General features: G+C 42.8%; 1 protein-coding gene across 1 annotated transcript in view; it reads right to left on the reverse strand.

Annotated features, from left to right (window-relative positions):
• LOC112263362 (fibrinogen C domain-containing protein 1-like) overlaps window positions 1–21,290 on the reverse strand; it is a 164,654-nt gene that overhangs the window by 119,771 nt on the left and 23,593 nt on the right. The window contains exon 2 of the mRNA XM_024439512.2: window positions 13,187–13,672. Coding sequence (XP_024295280.1) covers window positions 13,187–13,672 — 486 coding nt within the window. The remainder of the gene's footprint in view (window positions 1–13,186; window positions 13,673–21,290) is intronic.

Here is a 21,290-nt window from a genome sequence, read left to right on the forward strand (position 1 = left end):
CCACACCTATAAGACTCAAATAAGTACATGCATACTGTACTTATTAGTTATAATACCATGCAAAGGAGAAGAGTGTTAGTCAAAGGCTTGGGCTGCAGTGCCTAAGTTAACTTTGCACAAAGTGGTATGGTGATTTGAAGCCGTGATTAGTAGATTTTTGAACATGTCTTGAGTTTGTAAAGAGATACAGAGATCAGGGGTCGTTCTACACTGATGAATGGAACATTTTGAAGGGCCATTTGTTGTATCAATACCTTAAAAGTCCACAGTAAAAATGTCTGATTCGGTTATACGTTATAGATACAAGTGTGTATGTAGTTGCTTTGTGAAAAAGTTTCAAAATGCAACCTATTTTTGTTTTTGCAGCCTTGTCTGCTTAGTGCAGTCAGGTTTCGTCTCATAGGGGATTTGTGGCAGGAAATCTGACATTTTAAAGGACTGTATTTTTAGAGTGCATTAGTCCACAGCCAAATCATTGTGCATGCACGCTGTACTTATTAGAGTTACAATACCCTGCAAAGGAGAAGATTGTAGGTCAATGCCTTTGGCTGCAGCGCCAAAGTTGACTTTGAATAAAGTTGTATGGCGATTTGGACCAGTAATTACACTGAACAAAAATATAAACGAAACATGTAGAGTGTTGATCCCATGTTTCATGAGCTGAAATAAAAGATCCAAGAAATGTTCCATTTGCACAAAAAGCATATTTCTTTAGCACAAATTTGTTTACAGCCCTGTTCGTAAGCATTTCTCCTTTGCCAAGATAATCAATCCACCTGACAGATGTGGCATATCAAACCGCATGATCATTACACAGGTGAACCTTGTGCTGGGGGCAATAAAAGACCGCTCTAAAAAGCTCACTCTGACCATTTTACTCACCCTAGTAGAGTTGATTAGGCTGTTTATGCTATCTAGAGTGCTGCTGATGGCAACAATTGAATTATGCTTTTCTTGCCAACGTTCATTGACACCAGCCATATTCAATGGATGTTGAGCGTTTGTAAATTTGTCAGTTATTCTGCGCTCTGTCACACTCAGATGAGAGTACTCTGAAATCAGAGTAGATAGCCAGAGCGAATTTACCAGCTACGTCTATCAACAGCTGTCGCAGTGACATCATTAATATTCTATTGAAATGGATACTTGCATAGTGGAGTCTTTTGTTAAGACATGTAGCTAGTTAGCTAAACAATTAACCATAATCCCAACTCATGACTGTACTGCCCTGCATGAATCTAATATTACTACACAGATCATAAATGTAACGTTAGCTAGCAAGCCACCCAGCTAATAGTAAACATTAACTTGAAATGAAAACAACCTTCTGACAAATGTAGAAACATGTAATATCAGAAAATGTAGCTAGCTAGACTACCTTAAGTGTATACATGGATGGATGGTTCTCCCTCTCTGTCATGGATGCCATGGTTGCCCTTAGTTTGAAGGTGTAATTCGGATTTCAAAACTCGGTCCTCCAGAAAGTGGAGAGCAACAATAATGCAGTTCTACAACGCAATATGTATATTTTAAAAAACTGTGTTAGACAGGATTAACTACACATACTGACCAGCTCAAATAGACAGAAACATGCTACACGGCAGACCAATCCGAACTCATCTCTCGGCATGTTGTGTTTACGCATTTACAGATGGCATACAAGTTTGTTATTAAGGCACATGAAAGTTCCAGAAGGCATTTCTGCCAAAAAAGTATAGTTTATGCCTAGTTTCCTGAAACGAGTCAGAAATGTGCAGTTTTTTCACACAACACAATGCCAAATATGTCTCAGGTTTTGAGGGAGCGTGAAATTGACATGCTTGACTTCAGGAATGTCTACCAGAGTTGTTGCCAGATAATTTAATGTTCATTTTTCTACCATAAGCCACCTTCAAGGTAGTTTTAGAGAATTTAGCAGTACGTCCAACCGGCCTCACAACCACAGCCCCTGTGTATGGCGTTGTATGGGTGAGCAATTTGCTGTTGTTTTAGTTGTGAACAGAGTGCCCCATGATGGTGGTGGGTTATGGTATGGGCAGGCATAAGCTACGGACAATGAACACAATTGCATTTTATCGATGGCAATTTGAATCCACAGTGATACCGTGATGAGATTCTGATATGTTTCAGCACGATAATGCACAGATCTGTACGTAATTCCTGACCTGCATACTCACCAGCCATTTCACCAATTAAGCATGTTTGGGATGCTCTGGGTCGAGGTGTAAGACAGCATGTAGGAGTAGGACAACATTCCACAGGCCACAATCAACACCCTGATCAACTCTATGTGACGCTTATAAGAAATCCCGCTATGCTCTCACATGAACCATCAAACAGGCAAAGCGTCAATACAGGACTAAGATTCAAACCTACTACACTGGCTCCGATGCTATTCGGATGTGGCAGGGCTTGCAAACTATTATGGACTACAAAGGGAAACCCAGCCGCAAGCTGTCCAGAGACACGAGCCTACCAGACAAGCTAAATTATTTTTATGCTTGCTTAGAGGCAAGCAACATAGCTGATATTAGCAAGACCTTTAAACAGGTAAACATTCACAAGGCTGAGGGGCCAGATGGACTACTACACTGGGATTTTACTTGGAGATAATGAGAAAACAATCAGATTACCAGCTACCTAGTTGACAGCCCTCAAAAACCAAAACATTTACATTATTCTCTCCTATTTCAGATATCGCTATTAGATAGGGCCTCTCTGCAACTTCTAATGTAGTTAGATATAAATCTGGCCATTTACAGTGTAAAATAAACACTTTTTCTAGCAAAGTGGAATAATGTTTCACAATCAAGAATTGTTCAAATGATTTATTTATACATCCAGAGAGATAAATTAACAGAGGCCCTGAGAGAGAGAGAGAGAGAGAGAGAGAGAGAGAGAGAGATTTTAAGAAAACACAGACCTTATTTAGTACAAGAGATGACCCTGCAGTTATAAATTGGCTTACAAAGTAGCATTTTATTATCTAAAGTTTTTCACTCTAACATTTGAGAAAATATGTAACATAATTTAATATCTGATAGTCCATAACTGAGGTAATATGATAATGTATGCCTGTAAGTAGTAAAGTCACGAACCAGCTAGACCAGGATAATTTAGTTACCAAGCTGTCTACCAGCTTGAGCTTCCAAAGGTCATTACAGATAGCTAGCTATCATTATAAGGGTTAGGCTTAAAGTTAAGATACATTACTTCTTGCAATCAACTGTCAGTAGGCTTACTATTTTTTACGAATCATAGATATCACAAATAAAAAATAGAATGTAGATATTTAGCTATGTACGTAGTTAGCTAGCTAAGCTAATACTTACTATAGCTAGATAATAATATGGGGATCATGCATTTTACTGGTAAAATAGCAATCATGTAGCAGCCCTCTCTTCTGCTTGGCTAGCTAGCTTCATATCTAATCACTAGCCATTTTGTTTTAGCTAGGTCTAGCTCATCCTAATGACAAATGCTCTTCAAATTGTCAATAAGAGTATTTTATTTTGTAAAGTTAATAATGAAAACATTTACATCAAAAATATGAGAGCTAAATTGAATAGGCTAACTCCACTTTCAGTCACCATGCCAAAATTCACAATTTGCTCTCTCCTATTCATGAAGCATTGGTGTCAGTTGTTACTATGGAAATTGAAGATGGCACAACCATACACCTCCAATAAACATTGTTCAACATAGAGTTTTCTATGTTTCTAAGCACATGTTTAGTATTAGTGGATTGAATACATCTCTTTACTCAGCTTAACTTCCTGAAGTGATTCCATTCCCCTTTTAATTTTAAGAAAAATATGTGAAAAAAAGTGAAGATTGTCCCACCTTTCAAAATTCCATGTGGTATATTTTCATAGCTTAATCACTTATTCATTTTACCTATTCATATGACAATTTATACTTTTAAAGCATTTGATAACCTAATTATGCATTCACGTACTATCATCATTATTGCTTGTTATTTGCCATTTTTTCCCTTCAGAAAAACATGCATACTTACATACTACATTACCCACCGACTGTCCAATTCTAACATAACCCAATCATGACAAGAATCACAGATTAATGCCAACTGTACTGTCAACTGTCAATCATATCATCACTCAACTGTACTGTTATTCAGTACACAGTACAGTTGAGTGATGTAGCCTTAGAAATAAGGTTAATGAAATCAATAACTTGCTAACATCAGATAACATTCATATATTAGCCATTTCTGAGACTCAATTGGATAATTCATTCATAGAAGAGACAGAAAGGCTTATGGGGGAGGTGTTGCTGTATATATTCAGAGCCATATCCCTGTAATGCTTAGAGACGATCTTATGTCAAGTGTTATTGAAGTGTTGTGGTTGCAGGTTCACTTAGCATATCTAAAGCCTTTTCTTTTGGGGTGTTGCTATAGGCCACCAAGTGCTAATAGTCAGTATCTAAATAATATGTGTAAAATGCTTGATAGTGTATGTAATGTAAACAGAGAGGTCTACTTTCTTGGGGACCTGAATGTTGACTGGTTTTCATCAAGCTGTCCGCTCAAGAGGAAGCTTCTTACTTGTAACCAGTGCCTGTTCAGGTTATTAATCAACCTACCAGGGTGTTTACAAATACTACAGGAACAATATCATCCACATGTATCGATAACATTTTTACTAATGCTGTAGAACTTTGTTCTAAAGCTATAGTTGAGGTCAAATGCATTTAAACTCATTTTATCAAGATTCCTGACATTTAATCCTAGTAAAAATTCCCTGTTTTAGGTCAGTTAGGATCACCACTTTATTTTAAGAATGTGAAATGTCAGAATAATAGTGGAGAGAATGATTTATTTCAGCTTTTATTTCTTTCATCACATTCCCAGTGGGTCAGAAGTTTACATACACTCAATTAGTATTTGGTAGCATTGCCTTTAAAATGTTTAACTTGGGTCAAATGTTTTGAGGAGCCTTCAACAAGCTTCCCATAATAATTTGGATGAATTTGGGCCCATTCCTCCTGACAGAGCTGGTGTAACTGAGTCAGGTTTGTAGGCCTCCTTGCTCACACACACTTTTTCAGTTCTGCCCACAAATGTTTTATAGGATTGAGGTCAGGACTTTGTGATGGCCACTCCAATACCTTGACTTTGGAAGTATGCTTGTGGTCATTGTCCATTTGGAAGACCCATTTGCGACCAAGTTTTAACTTCCTGACTAATATCTTGAGTTGTTGTTTCAATATATCCACATAATTTTCTTTCCTCATTAAGCCATCTATTTTGTGAAGTGCACCAGTCCCTCCTGCAGCAAACACCCCCACAACATGAAGATGCCACCCTCGTGCTTCACGGCTAGGATGGTGTTCTTCGGTTTGTAAGCCTCCCCCTTTTTCCTCCAAATAAAATGATGGTCATTATGGCCAAACAGTTCTATTTTTGTTTCATCAGACCAGGCATCAGACATTTCTCCAAAAAGTACAATTGTTGTCCCCATGTGCAGTAGTCTGGCTAATTGGTGGAGGTTTTGAAGCAATGGTTTCTTCCTTGCTGAGCAGCCTTTCAGTTCATGTCTATATAGGACATGTTTTACTATGGATATAGATCATTTTGTATCTGTTTCCTTCAGCATCTTCACAAGGTCCTTTGCTGTTGTTCTGGGATTGATTTGCACTTTTTGCACCAGAGTACGTTCTTCTCTAGGAGACAGCACGCGTCTCCTTCCTGAGAGGTATGACGGCTGCGTGGTCCCATGGTATTTATACTTGTGTACTATTGTTTGTACAGATAAACATGGTACCTTCAGGCGTTTGGAAATTGCTCCCAAGGATGAACCACTGAGTTTGAAGGTAGGCCTTGAAATACATCCACAGGTACACCTCCAATTGACTCAAATGATGTAAATTAGCCTATCAGAAGCTTCTAAAGCCATGACATAATTTTCTGGAATTATCCAAGCTGTTTAAAGCCACAGTCAACTTAATGTATGTAAACTTATGACCCACTGGAATTGTGATACAGTGAGTTATTGTCACGACTTCCACCGAAGGTGGCTCCTCTCCCTGTTCGGGCGGTGCTCGGCGGTCGTCGTCACCGGTCTACTAGCTGCCACCAACTCCGTTTTCTTTTCTGTTGGTTGTGTCTTGATTGTTTTCACCTGTACCTTATTTGTTGTTAATTCAGGGCTATTTAAACTTCCAGGGCCCGCCTGCTTTTGTGCGGGCTTATTCCTCTCTGTCAGTGGTAGATTTTTGTTTTGCTTATACGTATTTTTGCTGTTCGTTATTTTCCCGGGTTTTGGGGGACTTAACTGTTTATTGGTCATTGTGCCTGTATGTTGGCTAGACCCAGCTGAATAAATACGTCTACATTTGAAGCTTTGCTCTCTGCGCCTGACTCCACAACCACCACTCCTAGCTTTCGTGACCGCCTCTGTCAGGGCCGCACCATAAGCAATGGAGTCAGCAGGAGCAGCTGCGCCCCCACTCCCATCAATACAAGAGCGTGTCCTCCATCACACGGACATCCTACACCGGATCAGGACGGCGATGGACCAGATGATGGAGAGAATGGACAGATGGGAGAGGAGCTGCCTCCCTACCTCATCTCCAGCTCCTCTTCAGCCTGCGCTAGGTGTATAGGTAGGTGTTCAGGTAGGTGTATGGTCCAGACCAGGTTTCCACTGTGCGCATTCCCTCAGAATATGCCGATTTGGCTATCGCTTTCTGTAAAAAAGGGCGACCCAATTACCACCTCATCGATGAGGGGATTGCGCGATAAACCTCCAGGTAAACGAAGCACTTCCCAGGAGTCACGTGTACCCGCTGTCACAGGAAGAGACAGTGGCTATGGAGACATATGTTACTGAATCTCTGGGACAGGGGTACATTCGGCCCTCCACATCACCTGTCTCCTCGAGTTTATTTTTTGTGAAGAAGGAGGAGGGAGGAATGCGTCCGTGCATTGATTATAGAGGTCTAAATTCCATCACAGTGGGATTTAGTTACCCGCTACCTCTCATCGCTATGGTGGTGGAATCATTTCATGGAGAGCGCTTTTTCACAAAACTGGATCTCAGGATAACTTGGTGCGTATCTGGGAGGGAGATGAGTGGAAGACCGCGTTTAGTACCACATCTGGCCATTATGTGTACCTCGTCATGCTGTATGGGTTGAAGAATGCTCCAGCCGTCTTTCAATCCTTCGTAGACGAGATTCTCAGGGACCTGCATGGGCAGGGGGTGGTGGTTTATATCGATGACATTCTGATAAACGCATGTGTCTCTGGTGTGCAGGGTACTTGGGCGACTGTTGGAGCATGACCTGTACGTCAAGGCTGAGAAACATGTGTTCCCCAAACAAGCCATCTCTTTTCTCGGGTATCGCATTTCCACATCTGGGGTGGTGATGTTGTGTGACCGTGTTGCAGCCGTGCGTAATTGGCCGATTCCGACCACGGTAAAGGAGGTGCAGCGGTTCTTAGGGTTTGCCAATTACTACCGGAGGTTTATCCGGGGTTTTGGCCAGGTAGCTGCTCCCATTACCTCACTGCTGAAGGGGGGGCCCGGTGCGTTTGCGGTGGTCAGCGGATGCAGGCAGAGCTTTTAGTCGTCTGAGGGCGCTGTTTACCGATGCTGCCGTATTGGCTCATCCGGACCCCTCTTTGGAATTCATAGTGGAGGTGGACGCGTCCGAGGCTGGGGTTGGAGCCGTGCTATCACAGTGCTCGGGCATGCCACCGAAGCTCCGCCCCTGCGCTTGTTTTTCGAGGAAGCTCAGGCCAGTGGAGCGAAAATATGACATGGGGACCGGGAGTTGCTGGCTGTGGTATAAGCTCTGAAGGTGTGGAGACATTGGCTTGAGGGGGCTAAACACCCTTTTCTCATCTGTACTGACCACCGTAATCTGGAGTACATCCAGGCAGCGAGGAGACTGAATCCTCGCCAGGCAAGGTGGGTCATGTTTTTCACCAGATTTCGGTTTACCATCTCCTATAGACCAGGTTCCCTTAACACTAAGGCGCTGTCCCGTCTCTATGATACCGAGGGGCGGTCCATCGATCCTACTCCCATCCTTCCAGCCTCATGTCTGGTGGCACCGGTGGTATGGGAGGTGGACGTGTATGTTGCGCTTGGTGTTCGTGACAAATTGATCTGGTGGGCCCACACACTACCCTCTTCGGGTCATTCAGGAATTGGGAGGACGGTGCGGGGTCTTAGGGGGAAGTACTGGTGGCCCACTTTAGCGGAGGAAGTAAGGTTTTATGTCTCCTCCTGTTCGGTGTGCGCTCAGAGTAAGGCTCCTAGACACCTGCCTAGAGGGAAGTTACAGCCCCTCCCTGTTCCACAACGGCCTTGGTCACATCTGTCGGTGGACTTCCTCACCGACCTTCCACCGTCTCAGGGGAGCACCACGATCCTGGTCGTTGTGGATCGGTTTTCGAAGTCCTGCCGTCTCCTCCCATTGCCCGGTCTCCCTACGGCCCTGCAGACTGTGGAGGCCCTGGTTACCCACGTCTTCCGGCACTACAGGGTGCCTGAGGACATAGTTTATGACCGGGGTCCCCAGTTCACGTCCTGGGTTTGGAGGGCGTTCATGGAGCGTCTGGGGGTCTCGATCAGCCTGACCTCGGGTTTTCACCACGAGCGCAATGGGCAGGTGGAGAGAGTGAACCAGGATATGGGTAGGTTTCAGCTGTCATATTTCCAGGACCGGCCAGGAGAATGGGCGAGGTACATCACATGGGCTGAGGTGGCCCAAAACTCACTCCGCCACTCCTCCACGAACCTGCCGTCTTTCCAGTGCTTGTTGGGCTATCAGCCGGTCCTGGCACCATGGCATCAGAGCCAGACTGAGGCTCCTGTGGTGGAGGAGTGGGTGCAGCGATCAAAGGAGACTTGGAAAGCCGTCCAGGAATCGCTCAAACGGGCGGGTGGGCGGCAGAAGGTGAGCGCTGACTATCGCATTAACCCCTCGTTTCATGTGTCTTTCCTCAGGCCGGTGGTAGCTGATCCCCCGCAGGAAGGTGAGGTGCCGGAGTCCCCTCCACCCCCCCTGGACATCGAGGGGCCCCCGGTGTACACGGTACGTTCCATCCTGGATTCTAGACGCCGGGTAAGGAGCCTGCAGTACCGGTGGAGGACACCTTGGATTCATCACTGCTGAGTGATTTCCACCGCCTCCATCCGGATCGCCTTGCGCCTCGTTCTCCGGGTCGCCCTCGAGGCCGGTGTCCGCGCACTGCAGGAGCCGCGTGTCGAGGAGGGGTGGGGGGGTAACTGTCACGACTTCCACCGAAGGTGGCTCCTATCCCTGTTCGAGCGGCGCTCGGCGGTCGTCGTCACTGGTCTACTAGCTGCCACCGATTCCATGTTCTTTACTATTGGTTTTGTCTTGACAGTTTTCACCTGTACCTTCTTTGTTGTTAATTTTATGTTATGCGGTGATGTTAAAAATATTGTTGGTCTGATGTGATTATTAAGGAGCGTCCAGACGCTGCACTTGATGAATTTATGAAATTACTTCTTCCAAATATTGATAAACATTCACCTGTTAAGAAATGGACTGTTAGAACTGTTAAGGATCCATGGATTGATGAGGAATTGAAAAACTGTATGCTTGAAAGTGATGGGGCAAAAGGAATGGCTAATATGTCTGTCTGCACATCTGACTTGCTTACTTACTTCAAATTGAGAAATGATGTGACTAAACTCAACAACAACAACAATAAACTGTATTATGAAGTCAAGATCAATGATATAAAGAATGATGGAAAAAACCTTTGGAGTACTTTAAATGAAATTATGGGCAGAAAGACAAATTCAGCTACATCTTTCATCGAATCAGATGGATTATTCATCACAAAACCATTTGATGTTGGCAATTATTTTAATGATTATTTCATTGGCAAAGTGGGAAAACGTATGCAGGAAATGCCCACGACAAACATTGAGCAATTATATTCATGCATAAAAAAACAAAAAAGGAAAGCAGTGCCAGTTAGAATTTTGTTAAGTCAGTGTGGGAGAGGTGGAAAAAATATTGTTAACGATCAATAATGACAAACCTCCTGGCATTGACAACTTAAATGGAAGCTACTGAGGATGGTAGCTGACTCTATAGCCACTCCTATCTGTCATATTTTTAATCTGAGTTTAGAGGAAAGTCTTTGTCCTCAGGCCTGGAGCGACCTAAGAGTGGTAAAGCGGCCTTCACTGGTTCTAACAGAAGACCTACTCTATAAGCTTGCTGCCAGTTCTTAACAAACTGTTGGAAAAAATTGTGTTTGAACAAATACAATGCTAATTCTCTGCAAACAAATTAACACCAGACTTTCAGCATGCTTATAGAAAAGGGCACTCAACATGTACTGCACTGACACAAATGACTGATGATTGGTTGAAAGAAATTGATAATTATAAGATTGTGGGAGCTCTACTGTTAGATTTCAATGCAGCATTTGATATTATTGACCATAACCTGTTGAAGAAACTTAAGAGCTATGGCTTTGCAACCTCTGCCATATCGTGGATTCAGAGCTATCTATCTAATAGAACTCAAAGGTTTTTTTTTAATGGAAGCTTCTCTAATGGAAAGTGTGGTGTACCGCAGGGCAGCTCTCTAGGCCCTCTACTCTTTTCTATTTTTTACCAATGACCTGCCACTGGCATTAAGCTAAGCATATGTGTCCATGTATGCTGATGATTCAACCATATACGCATCAGCAACCACAGCTAATGAAGTCACTGAAACCCTTAAACCCTTAATTGCAGTCTGTTTTGGAATGGGTGGCCAGTAATAAACTGGTCCTGAACATCTCTAAAACGGAGTATTGTATTCCATTTTTTTTAAATGGAAAGAATATGGCACCACAACAAACCTGCCAAGAGAGGGCCACCCACCAAAACTAATGGACCAGGCAAGGATGGCATTAATCAGAGAGAACTTTGAAAGAGCTGCAAATCTCCACAGCGGAGATTCGTATATCTGTCCATTTAAGCCATATACTCCACAAAGCTGGGCTTTACGGAAGAGTGGCCAGAAAAAAGCCATTGCTTAAAGAAAAAAACAAGCGAACACATTTGGTTCGCCAAAAGGCATGTGGGAAACTCCCCAAACATATGGAAGAAGGTACTCTGGTCAGATGAGAGACAAATGTAGCTTTTTGGCCATCAAGGAAAACGCTATGTCTGGTGCAAACCCAACAGTGGCAGCATCATGCTGTGAGGATGTTTTTCATTGGCAGGGACTGGGAAACTGGTCAGAATTGAAGGAATGATGGATGGCGCTAAATACAAGGAAATTCTTGAGGAACACCTGTTTCAGTCTCTAGAGATTTGAGACTGGGACGGGGGTTCACCTTCCAGCAGGACAATGACCCTAAGCATACTGCTAATGCAACACTCAAGTGGTTTAAGAGCCTAGTCAAAGCCCAGACCTCAATCCAATTGAGAATATGTGGTATGACTTAAAGATTGCTGTACACCAGGTGAACCCATCCTACTTGAATTGGCTGGAGCAGTTTTGCCTTGAAGAATGGGCAAAATCCCTGTGGCAAGATGTACCATGCTTATAGAGACATACCCCAAGAGAATTGTAGCTGTAATTCCTGCAAAGGTGGCTCTACAAAGTATTGACTTTGGGGGGGTGAATAATTATGCACGCTCAAGTTTTCTGTTTTTTTAATCTTATTTCTAGTTTGTTTCACAATAAAAAATATTTTGCATCTTCAAAGTGGTAGGCATGTTGTATAAATCAAATAACACAAACTCCCCCAAAATCAATTTTAATTCCAGGTTGTAAGGGAACCAAATAGGAAAAATGCCAAGGGGGATGAATACTTTCGCAAGCCACATTAATTTATACTGGATAAAGCGTACATTTTCGTTTACTGTAATTTCGTTAGCATGTTCTAACATTCCGTCCATCTAAACAGTTTGCAGTGGTGTATGTACTGTATGTATGTGGGGGGGCCTTCGACAAATGTTTACACAGGTACTTGAGAAGGAACTCCTCTCACTGTGAGGCTGCCAGTGCGATATTGCAGATGATGGTAAAACAACTAATTTAATTCTTACCACGCTCAGAATTGATCTAATGAGTGACTTTGAATTAAGTGCTGAATGGAAAAAAACAGCTGTTCAAGTCAAAAGAGCTGAACGGCCAATACCGGTTGACCTCTATTAAGAGTTGGAGAACATGAGGCTTGTGATTTGAACCAACCAACTTTCCTAAACACGGCAATACTTTTCTTATCGGTTAATCTAGTCTGGTGAAGCTAGATTGTAGTAGAGAGCGTGAGAAGGACAGGAGATCAACCTTCATGTTATTATTCAAACTAAAAATCTTCATACGCTGTACACTTCTATACCAAACATTAGGAATACCTCTTGCACTCAGAACAGCCTCAATTCATCGGGGCATGGACTCTACAAGGTGTCGAAAGCTTTCCAAAGGTATGCTGGCCCATGTTGACTTCAATGCTTCCCACAGCTGTGTCAAGTTGGCTCGATGTCCATTGTGTGGTGGACCATTCTTGATACACACGGGAAACTGTTGAGCATGAAATACTTTGCAGTGTTGCTGTTTTTGACACAAAACAGTGTGCCTGGCACCTACTACCATACTTCAGTCAAAGGCACTTCAATATTTTATCTTGCCCATTCACCCTCTGAATGGCACACATTACAATCCATGTCTCAATTCTCAAGGTTTAAAAATCATTCTATAACCTGTCTCCTCCCCTTCATCTACATTGACTTGAAGTGGATTTAACAAATGAGATCAATAAGGGATCATAGCATTCACCTGGATTCACCGGGTCAGTCTGCCATGGAAAGAGCAGGTGTTAATGTTTTGTATACTCCGTGTATATGGGCGTCATCGGTTTATGCAGCAGTAGAGCCAAGCATTAAATGCTAGGCCTACATACATAGTTATCAGAAGGTTTACCAGAAGGCTGTTGGCCTGAAATTCAGATAGAGAATAGTGCAGTTATGCCCTTGAGCACAGTAACCTGGCTCATTAACCAGGCTTACTCCAGTACAGAACATACTCAGTTGGAAAAAAATGGGAGAGTTGTAGAAATGGCTTTGGATAAAATACACTAAGAAAAGAAAGCATTAACCTCCCACTTTCACTGGGTAAGTGGTGGAATGGGGCTTTGGGGCCTATGGAGCCTTTAGGGAGGGCCTCTAACCTGTATGAGACGACCTTGCTCCGTCTGCAGAGTGTTGAGCTCTTGTCCCAGGTTCCCCTGGCCTCGCCTCAGAGATTCGTACTCCAACTTAAGCTGGCTGGCATGGCCCGATAGCTTGGCCACCTCCTCAGCCAGCTTCACCAGCAGGGCTCGGTCCTGGCCCTTCACTGACTTCAGGTCCGTGTCATGGTCGGTCAGCGAATGGAGCAGCGACGTCTGCACGGCCTCCATCCGCATGAAGTTGTTGTTGTAGTCGGGGCAGTTGGGGTCGATGAAGATGTTGATGCGCGAACCATCGCCCCGCTCGACTGTCACCAGGGCGTTGCCCTCGTCATGGTTGGTGGAGATGAGTGGGGGGCCGTCGTTGGTGCCGGGGGGTGGAGCTTGGTAGTGGTTCATGAGTAGGATGGTACCCGTTGCCATGATGGCCAGGAGGACAGCCACAAAGAACAGAATGGTGCACAGGAAGTAGCTACAGCCCATCCTCTGGGGAGACAGGTGAGAGACACAGAGGAGAGAATAGCATGAGATTAGGACCGACTTTACACAAACAATTTCTACAGGTTTTATAGAACATTCATAAAGGCTTCAAAAGCACTAGATGCTTCACAAATAATTTATGAGCAAAGTCATACTACACTGAACAAAAAAGATGAACGCAACATGCAACAATTTCAAAGATTTTACTGAGTTACAGATCATGTAAGGAAATCAGCCAATTGAAATAAAGAAATTTGGCCTTAATCTATGGATTTCACATGACTGGTAATACAGATATCTTAAAGATAAACGTAAAGGCTTGGATAAGAAAACCAGTCAGTATCTGGTGTGACCACCATTTGCCTCATGCAGCGCAACATCTCCTTCGCATAGAGTTGATCACGATGTTGACTGTGGCCTGTGGAATATTGTCCCTCTCCTCTTCAATGACTATGCAAAGTTGCTGGATATAGGCAGGGACTGGAACAAGCTGTCGTACACATAGATCCAGAGCATCCCAAACATGCTCAATGGGTGACATACAATGCATTCGGAAAGTATTCAGACCCCTTGACTTTTTCCACATTTTGTTACGTTACAGACTTATTCTAAGAATGATAACATTTTCCTCATCAATCTACACACAATGACCAAATGAAAACAGGTTTTAGATTTTCTTTTACAAAGATATTCAGATCCTTTGCTATGAGACTCGAAATTGAACTCAGGTTTCCATTGATCATCCTTGAGATGTTTCTACAACTTGATTGGAGTCCATCTGTGGTAAATTCAAATGATTGGACAGCACACACCTGTCTATATCAGGTTTGACAGTTGACAGTGCATGTCAGAGCAAAAACCAAGCCATGAAGTCGAAGGAACTGTCCGAGACAGGAATGTGTCGGGGCACAGATCTGGGGAAGGGTACCAAAAAATGTCTGCAGCATTGAAGGTCCCCAAGAACACAGTCGGCCCCAATCATCCTTAAATGGAAGAAGTTTGGAACCACCAAGACTCTTCCTAGAGCTGGCCACCTGGTCAAACTGAGCAATCTGGGGATAAGGACCTTTGTCAGGGAGGTGACCAAGAACCTGTTGGTCACTCTAATTGAGCTCCAGAGTTCCTCTGTGGAGATGAGACAACCTTCCAGAATGACAACCATCTCTGTAGCACTAAACCAATCAGGCCTTTATGGTAGACTGGCCAGACTGAAGCCACTCCTCAGGAAAAGGCACATAACAGCCCACTTGGAGTTTGCCAAACAGCAATGAAAGGACTCAGACTATGAGAAACAAGATTCTCTGGTCAGATGAAACCAAGATTGAACTATTTGGCCTGAATGCCAAGCGTCATGTCTGGAGGAAACCTGGCAAAATCCCTACAGTGAAACATGGTGGTGGCAGCATCATGCTATGGGGATGTTTTTCAGTGGCAGGAACTGGGAGACTAGTCAGGATCGAGGGAGAATTGAAGGGAGCAAAGTACAGAGAGATCCTTGGTGAAAACCTGCTCCAGAATGCTCAGGACCTCAGACTGGGGCGAAGGTTCACCTTCCAACAGGACAACGAACCTTAAACACACAGCCAAGACAATGCAGTGGCTTCAGGACAAGTCTCTGAATGTCCATGAGTGGCCAAGCCAGAGCCCGTACTTGAACCCGATCGAACATCTCTAGAGAGACCTGAAAATAGATGTGCAGCGACACCTCCCATCCAACTTGACAGAGCTTGAAAGGATCTTCAGAAAAGAATAGGAGAAACTCCCCAAATACAGGTGTGCCAAGCTTGTAGTATCATACCCATCATACTCAAGGCTGTAATCGCTGCCAAAGGTGTTTAAACAAAATGCTGAAAATAAGGGTCTAAATACTTATATAAATGTCATATTTCCATTTTTTATCTTTAATAAATCTGCACTAATTTCTAAAAACCTCATTTTGCTTTGTCATTATGGGGTATTATGTGTAGATGAATGAGGGGGGAAACTATTTAATCCATTTTAGAATAAGGCTTTAATGTAACAAAATGTGGGTTAAGCCAAGCGGTCTGAGATGGTTTCTTACAGTTTGTGCAGAATTTTTTTGGTTGTGCAAACCCACTGTTTCATCAGCTGTCCGGGTGGCTGGTCTCAGATGATCCTGCAGGTGAAGAAGCCAGATGTGGTGGTCCTGGGCTGGCGTGGTTACACGTGGTCTGCAGCTGAGGCCTGTTGGATGTACTGCCAAATACTCTAAAACTACATTGGAGGCAGCTTATGGTACTGTAGAGAAATAAGCAAATTCTTTGGCAACAGCTCTGGTGGGAATTCCTGCAGTCAGCATGCCAATGCAACGTGTAAGGTGCTGCTTCCATGTTTCATGAGCTGACATAAAAGATCCTAGAAATGTTCCATATGCACAAGAGGCTTATTTCTCTCAGATTTTGTGCACAAATTTATTACCATCCCTGTTAGTGAGCATTTTTCTTTTGCCAAGATACTCCATCCACCTGACAGGTGTGGCATATCAAGAAGCTGATTAAACAGCATATATATAATTACACAGGTGCACCTTGTGCTGGGGACAATAAAAGACCACTCTAAAATGTGCACAATGCCACAGATGGGAAGGTGCAATTTGCATGCGGGCTACAGAAATATCCACCAGAGCATTTCTCATCAACAATCTGCCTCCTACGTTGTTTTAGAGAATTTGGCAGTATGCTCAACTGGCCTCACAACCGCAGACCATGTGTATGGCATTGTGTGGGCACAGATATACGATAATGAGATCCTGAGGACCATTGTCGTGCCATTGATCCGCTGCCATCACCTCGTTTTTTTCAGAGTGATAATGCACGGCCCCAAGTCGCAAAGATCTCTAGACAATTCCTGTAAGCTGAAAATGTCCCAGTTCTTCCATGGCCTGCATACTCACCAGACATGTCACCCATTGAGAATGTTTGGGATGCTCTGGTTCGATGTGTACGACACTGTGTTCCAGTTCCCACCAATATCCAGCAACTTCACACAGCCATTGAAGATGAGTGGGACAACATTCCACAGGCCACAATCAACAGCCTGATCAACTCTATTTGAAGGACATGTTGCGTTACATGAGGCAAATGGTGGTCACACCAGATACTGACTGGTTTTCTGATCTACACCTCTACCTTTTTTTTTAAGGTATCTGTGACCAACAGATGCACATCTGTATTCCCAGTCATGTGAAATCCATAGGTCAGCGCATAATTCAATTATTTGAATTGACTGATTTCCTTATATGAACTATAACTCAGTAAAATCTTTGACATTGTTGCATGTTGTGTTTATATTTTTGTTCAGTATATATAGACCTTATAAAGGGTTTAGGACTGCATCCAGAATGGATCACATCAGTGTAGGTATAGTAACTAAAGCAAGATAGACTTTTAGGCTGAATCCCAACATGAGATATTTGTGTGTAACTCAAACTTGTGCATACATTCTATTTACATCAACATCAAAATAAAAATCGATATCTTGAAATACTGTACATAATTTCCCTTTCAACTTGTGAATAAATCATTGATTGAGATGGGCAAAAACTATTTAGGATCCAACCTCACCTCAATGAATCCGATTCTTACCCATCTACTCATAGCAAACTACTCTCACCACTAGACAAATTATTCAGTCCATTTCAGTCTGTCTCACAATCCTTAAACACAGAAATGGTTAAATATCCAAGACATACTAACGACGTCCATTGTCATAGAATATAACCTAAATGGGAACTACAGTAGGCTTTGCAATATTTCACTTCCGACTGCTTTGGGCTGACAAGGGGTTTGGAAAACCAACTCCTGAATTTTGTGTTTCTCCTCTTTTGCATCATGGTGCTGAGGCAAGCATCTCTGCAGGGGAGGAAAGGAGAGTGGGACGGGAAATAAACTGGGTCTGGCTTGCAGCTCAATCATCTGTGCATTGGCTAGGAGTCTCCACACAACAGCTCTCTCAACTGTGGGAGAACTAGTGTTTGTTTGTTTGAGTGTGTGTGTGTGTGTGTGTGCATTTATGCGCATGTGTATCTGCATGCATGAGCTACTATACCATTGCACTTCAGACAGTTAGCTATAATGACAAATTAAGTGATTGACACAGGAGGGGCAACAACTAGGACGCAGGCACCCTGTCACTGCCACATTGAAAGCTTTGCTTTGCAGGCATTTTCTAAAAATTTTTATAGGCGTTCAGAGTTATTTTTTATTATATTTTTTGCTGTTTTACAAATGCCATTTCAATTTGTTTCTACTTGTGTGACCCCAGAGTAATGTTTCCTGCCTATTCCTTGTCTCTTCTCTTACAAATGGCACATACTGATAGCATGGTCGTAATGTCAGCATCCTCATGCAGTTTATATTGCATCCTGGTACTGTATGTACTCTATACAGTTATCTAGTGGACACAATTTGGAATAGGATGGTTATAAACAGTTCTTTGTGATTGTCGAGAAGCCAAATTACCAGATTACAACCAGGTAGAGATGTCAGTCATGACTAAATTAAGACGGTCTGGGAAAGATTGCAACTAGATTGCAACAAGTTAAGAATGTGTTTGTCTGCTCTGTAAGAATATGTTTTAAAAAGTAATTTTATCAGTATACAACCTGACCATCATGTCACAAAACGTGAACATGACAAAACAAAATACATCAGGAATACATATTGCAACAGTTTATTTTATATATATATATATATATATATATATATATATATATATATATATATATATATATATATATATATATATATATATATATATGTTAAACATTTGTGGGGGCACAGTGTCATAGAGGATATGAGAAATACAGCCAGTCATTGATTTAGTGCCACATCTGCAGTGGAGCATTCAGCCTGTTAAAACTAGTCCCAGCCTGGCCCATCCACAGTCTGGAGCTACTCCCTATCCTATCCCCCACAACATCCTCTGCAGGCATTGTCATCTTTATTTTAAAGATAATTAATGTGCACAAAGGATTACAGCCTACTGCGCCATGCTGCACAAGATAAATATGTTACATCAAAGCAACAATGTCGCTTGTCTGCAAGAATTATTAGCCTTTATTGTAGAGATGAGAACCCTCTGAACACATCTAGCCGAGGAAGAGCAGAGAATGCTGGGGCTCCACACTTTTCCTGTGAGCCTAAACATTCTGCTGCTTACCCTTTGTAACGCAATACCAAAGCAGCCACATTGAGCTGTGTGTGTGTGTCTGTGTGTGTATCACTATTTGAAATAATTTGAAAGCCAGGCAAGTAGTCACCTCTCATATCCCATTCTACCGTCGTGCCCTTGAATCTGACATAAGACAACTCAAAAGCAGACATTCATATCTTGTCATCTCTGCCACCTCTGGCCCTGTTAGCCACTTGGGTTGGGATTGGAAAAGCACACTCTGCTGAACAGAGACAATATTTGACAACTTTTATCCGTCCATGCAGCAGAGAGAGAGGAAAGGCTCACTGGGAGTGCAGGCCTGGGCTGCACCAGCAGGGAGCTGTCGAACAGAACGAGCCGCCCTTGTTCCTCTCCTCTACTGTTCTCCACTTTTCCTTTCCTTTCCTTTCCCTCTCCTCTACCCCCATCACTCCTTCCCCTATCGTTTCCTCCTCTCCTCTATCTCCTGTTTCACCTGGTGCTGTCCGACAAGGCCAAGACAAGCAGTGACATTGAACACCTCAAGACTAGGGGAGTTCACTGCTGGTTTGTCACACAGAAGAAAGGGGGTGACAGAACTACTGACTGCTTCTTTAGACTGTGAACAGTGAAGTTTCAAGTACTCACAATGGAATTGAGCCTAAGCTAAAGGGAAGGGACGTTTTAAGGTGGACCTGTTTTTACATAAAATAAATGTACGCCTCGGATGCGTCTTAGAAATAAGGGGAGATGAGTATACAGCGACTAATGGAAATATTACATCTGTCATAAGATTGTCACATATGTACAGTACCAATCAAAAGTTTGGACACACCTACTCATTCAAGGGTTTTTCTTTATTTTTACTATTTTTCTACATAGAATAATAGTGAAGACATCAAAACTATGAAATAACACATATGGAATCATGTAGTAATCAAAAGTGTTTAACAAATCAAAATAGATTTTTGATTTTAGATTCTTTGCCTTTGACAGCTTTGCACACTCTTGGCATTCTCTCAACCACCATCATGAGGAATGCTTTTCCAACAGTTTTGAAGGAGTGGCCATATATGCTGAGCACTTGTGGATGCTTTTCCTTCGCTCTGCAGTCCAACTCATCCCAAACTATCTCAATTGGGTTGAGGTTGGGTGATTGTGGAGGCCAGGTCATCTGATGCAGAACTCCATCACTTTACTTGGTCAAATAGCACTTACACAGCCTGGAGGTGTGTTTTGGGTCATTGTCCTACAAATGAAAGTTCCACTTGTAGGGCTCCAGAGTGGTGCAGTAGTATAATGCACTGCTATGCAGTGCTAGAGGCGTCACTACAAACCATGGTTCGTTCACAGGCTGTGTCACATCCGGCCATGATTGGGAGTCTCATAGGCGGTGCACAATTGGCCCAGCGTCGTCTGGATTAGGGGAGGGTTTGGCTGGGTGGGTAGGCCGTCAATGTAAATAAGAATTTGCCTAGTTAAAGGTAAAAAATTAAATTAAAATAAAAACCAGATGGAATGGTGTATCGCTGCAGAATGCTGTGATAGCCATGCTGGTTAAGTGTGCTTTGAATTCTAAATAAATCACTGACGGTATCACCAGCAAAGCACCCCCACATCATCACACCTCCTTCTCCATGCTTCACGGTGGGAACCACACATGTGGAGATAATCCGTTCAGCTACACTGCATGTCACAAAGACATGGCGGTTTGAACCAAAAATCTCAAATTCGGACTCGTCAGTCCAAAGGACAGATTTCACTGCTATAATGTCCATTGCTCGTGTTTCTTGGCCCAAAAAAGTATCTTCTTCTTATTGGTGTCATTTAGTAGTGGTTTCTTTGCAGCAATTTTACTATGAAGGCCTGATGCACGCAGTCTCCTCTGAACAGTTGATGTTGAGATGTGTCTGTTACTTGAACTCTGTGAAGCATTTATTTGGGCTGCAATCTGAGGTGCAGTTAACTCTAATGAACTTATCCTCTGCAGCAGAGGTAACTCTGGGTCTTCCTTTCCTGTGGCGGCCCTCATGAGAGCACGTTTCATCATAGTGCTTGATGGTTTTTGCGACTGAACTTAAAGAAACTTTGAAAGTTATTGAAATTTTACATATTGACTGACCTTCATATCTTTGCTTATTTGAGCTCTTCTTGACATAATATGGACTTGGTCTTTTGCCAAATAGGGCTATCTTCTGTACACCATCCATACCTTGTCACAATAAAACTGATTGGCTCAAATGCATTAAGAAGGAAAGAAATTACACAAATGAACTTTTAACAAGGCACACCTGTTAATTGAAATGCATTCCAGTTGACTACCTTATGAAGCTGGTTGAGAGAATCCCAAGATTCTGTGCATAGCATTATCAAGGCAAAGTGTGGCTACTTAGAAGAATCTCAAATATAAAATATATTTTGATTTGTTTAACACTTTTTTGTTTACTACATGATTCCATGTGTTATTTCA

This window comes from Oncorhynchus tshawytscha, linkage group LG12 (genome assembly GCF_018296145.1).
Source record: "Oncorhynchus tshawytscha isolate Ot180627B linkage group LG12, Otsh_v2.0, whole genome shotgun sequence".
Taxonomy (NCBI): domain Eukaryota; kingdom Metazoa; phylum Chordata; class Actinopteri; order Salmoniformes; family Salmonidae; genus Oncorhynchus; species Oncorhynchus tshawytscha.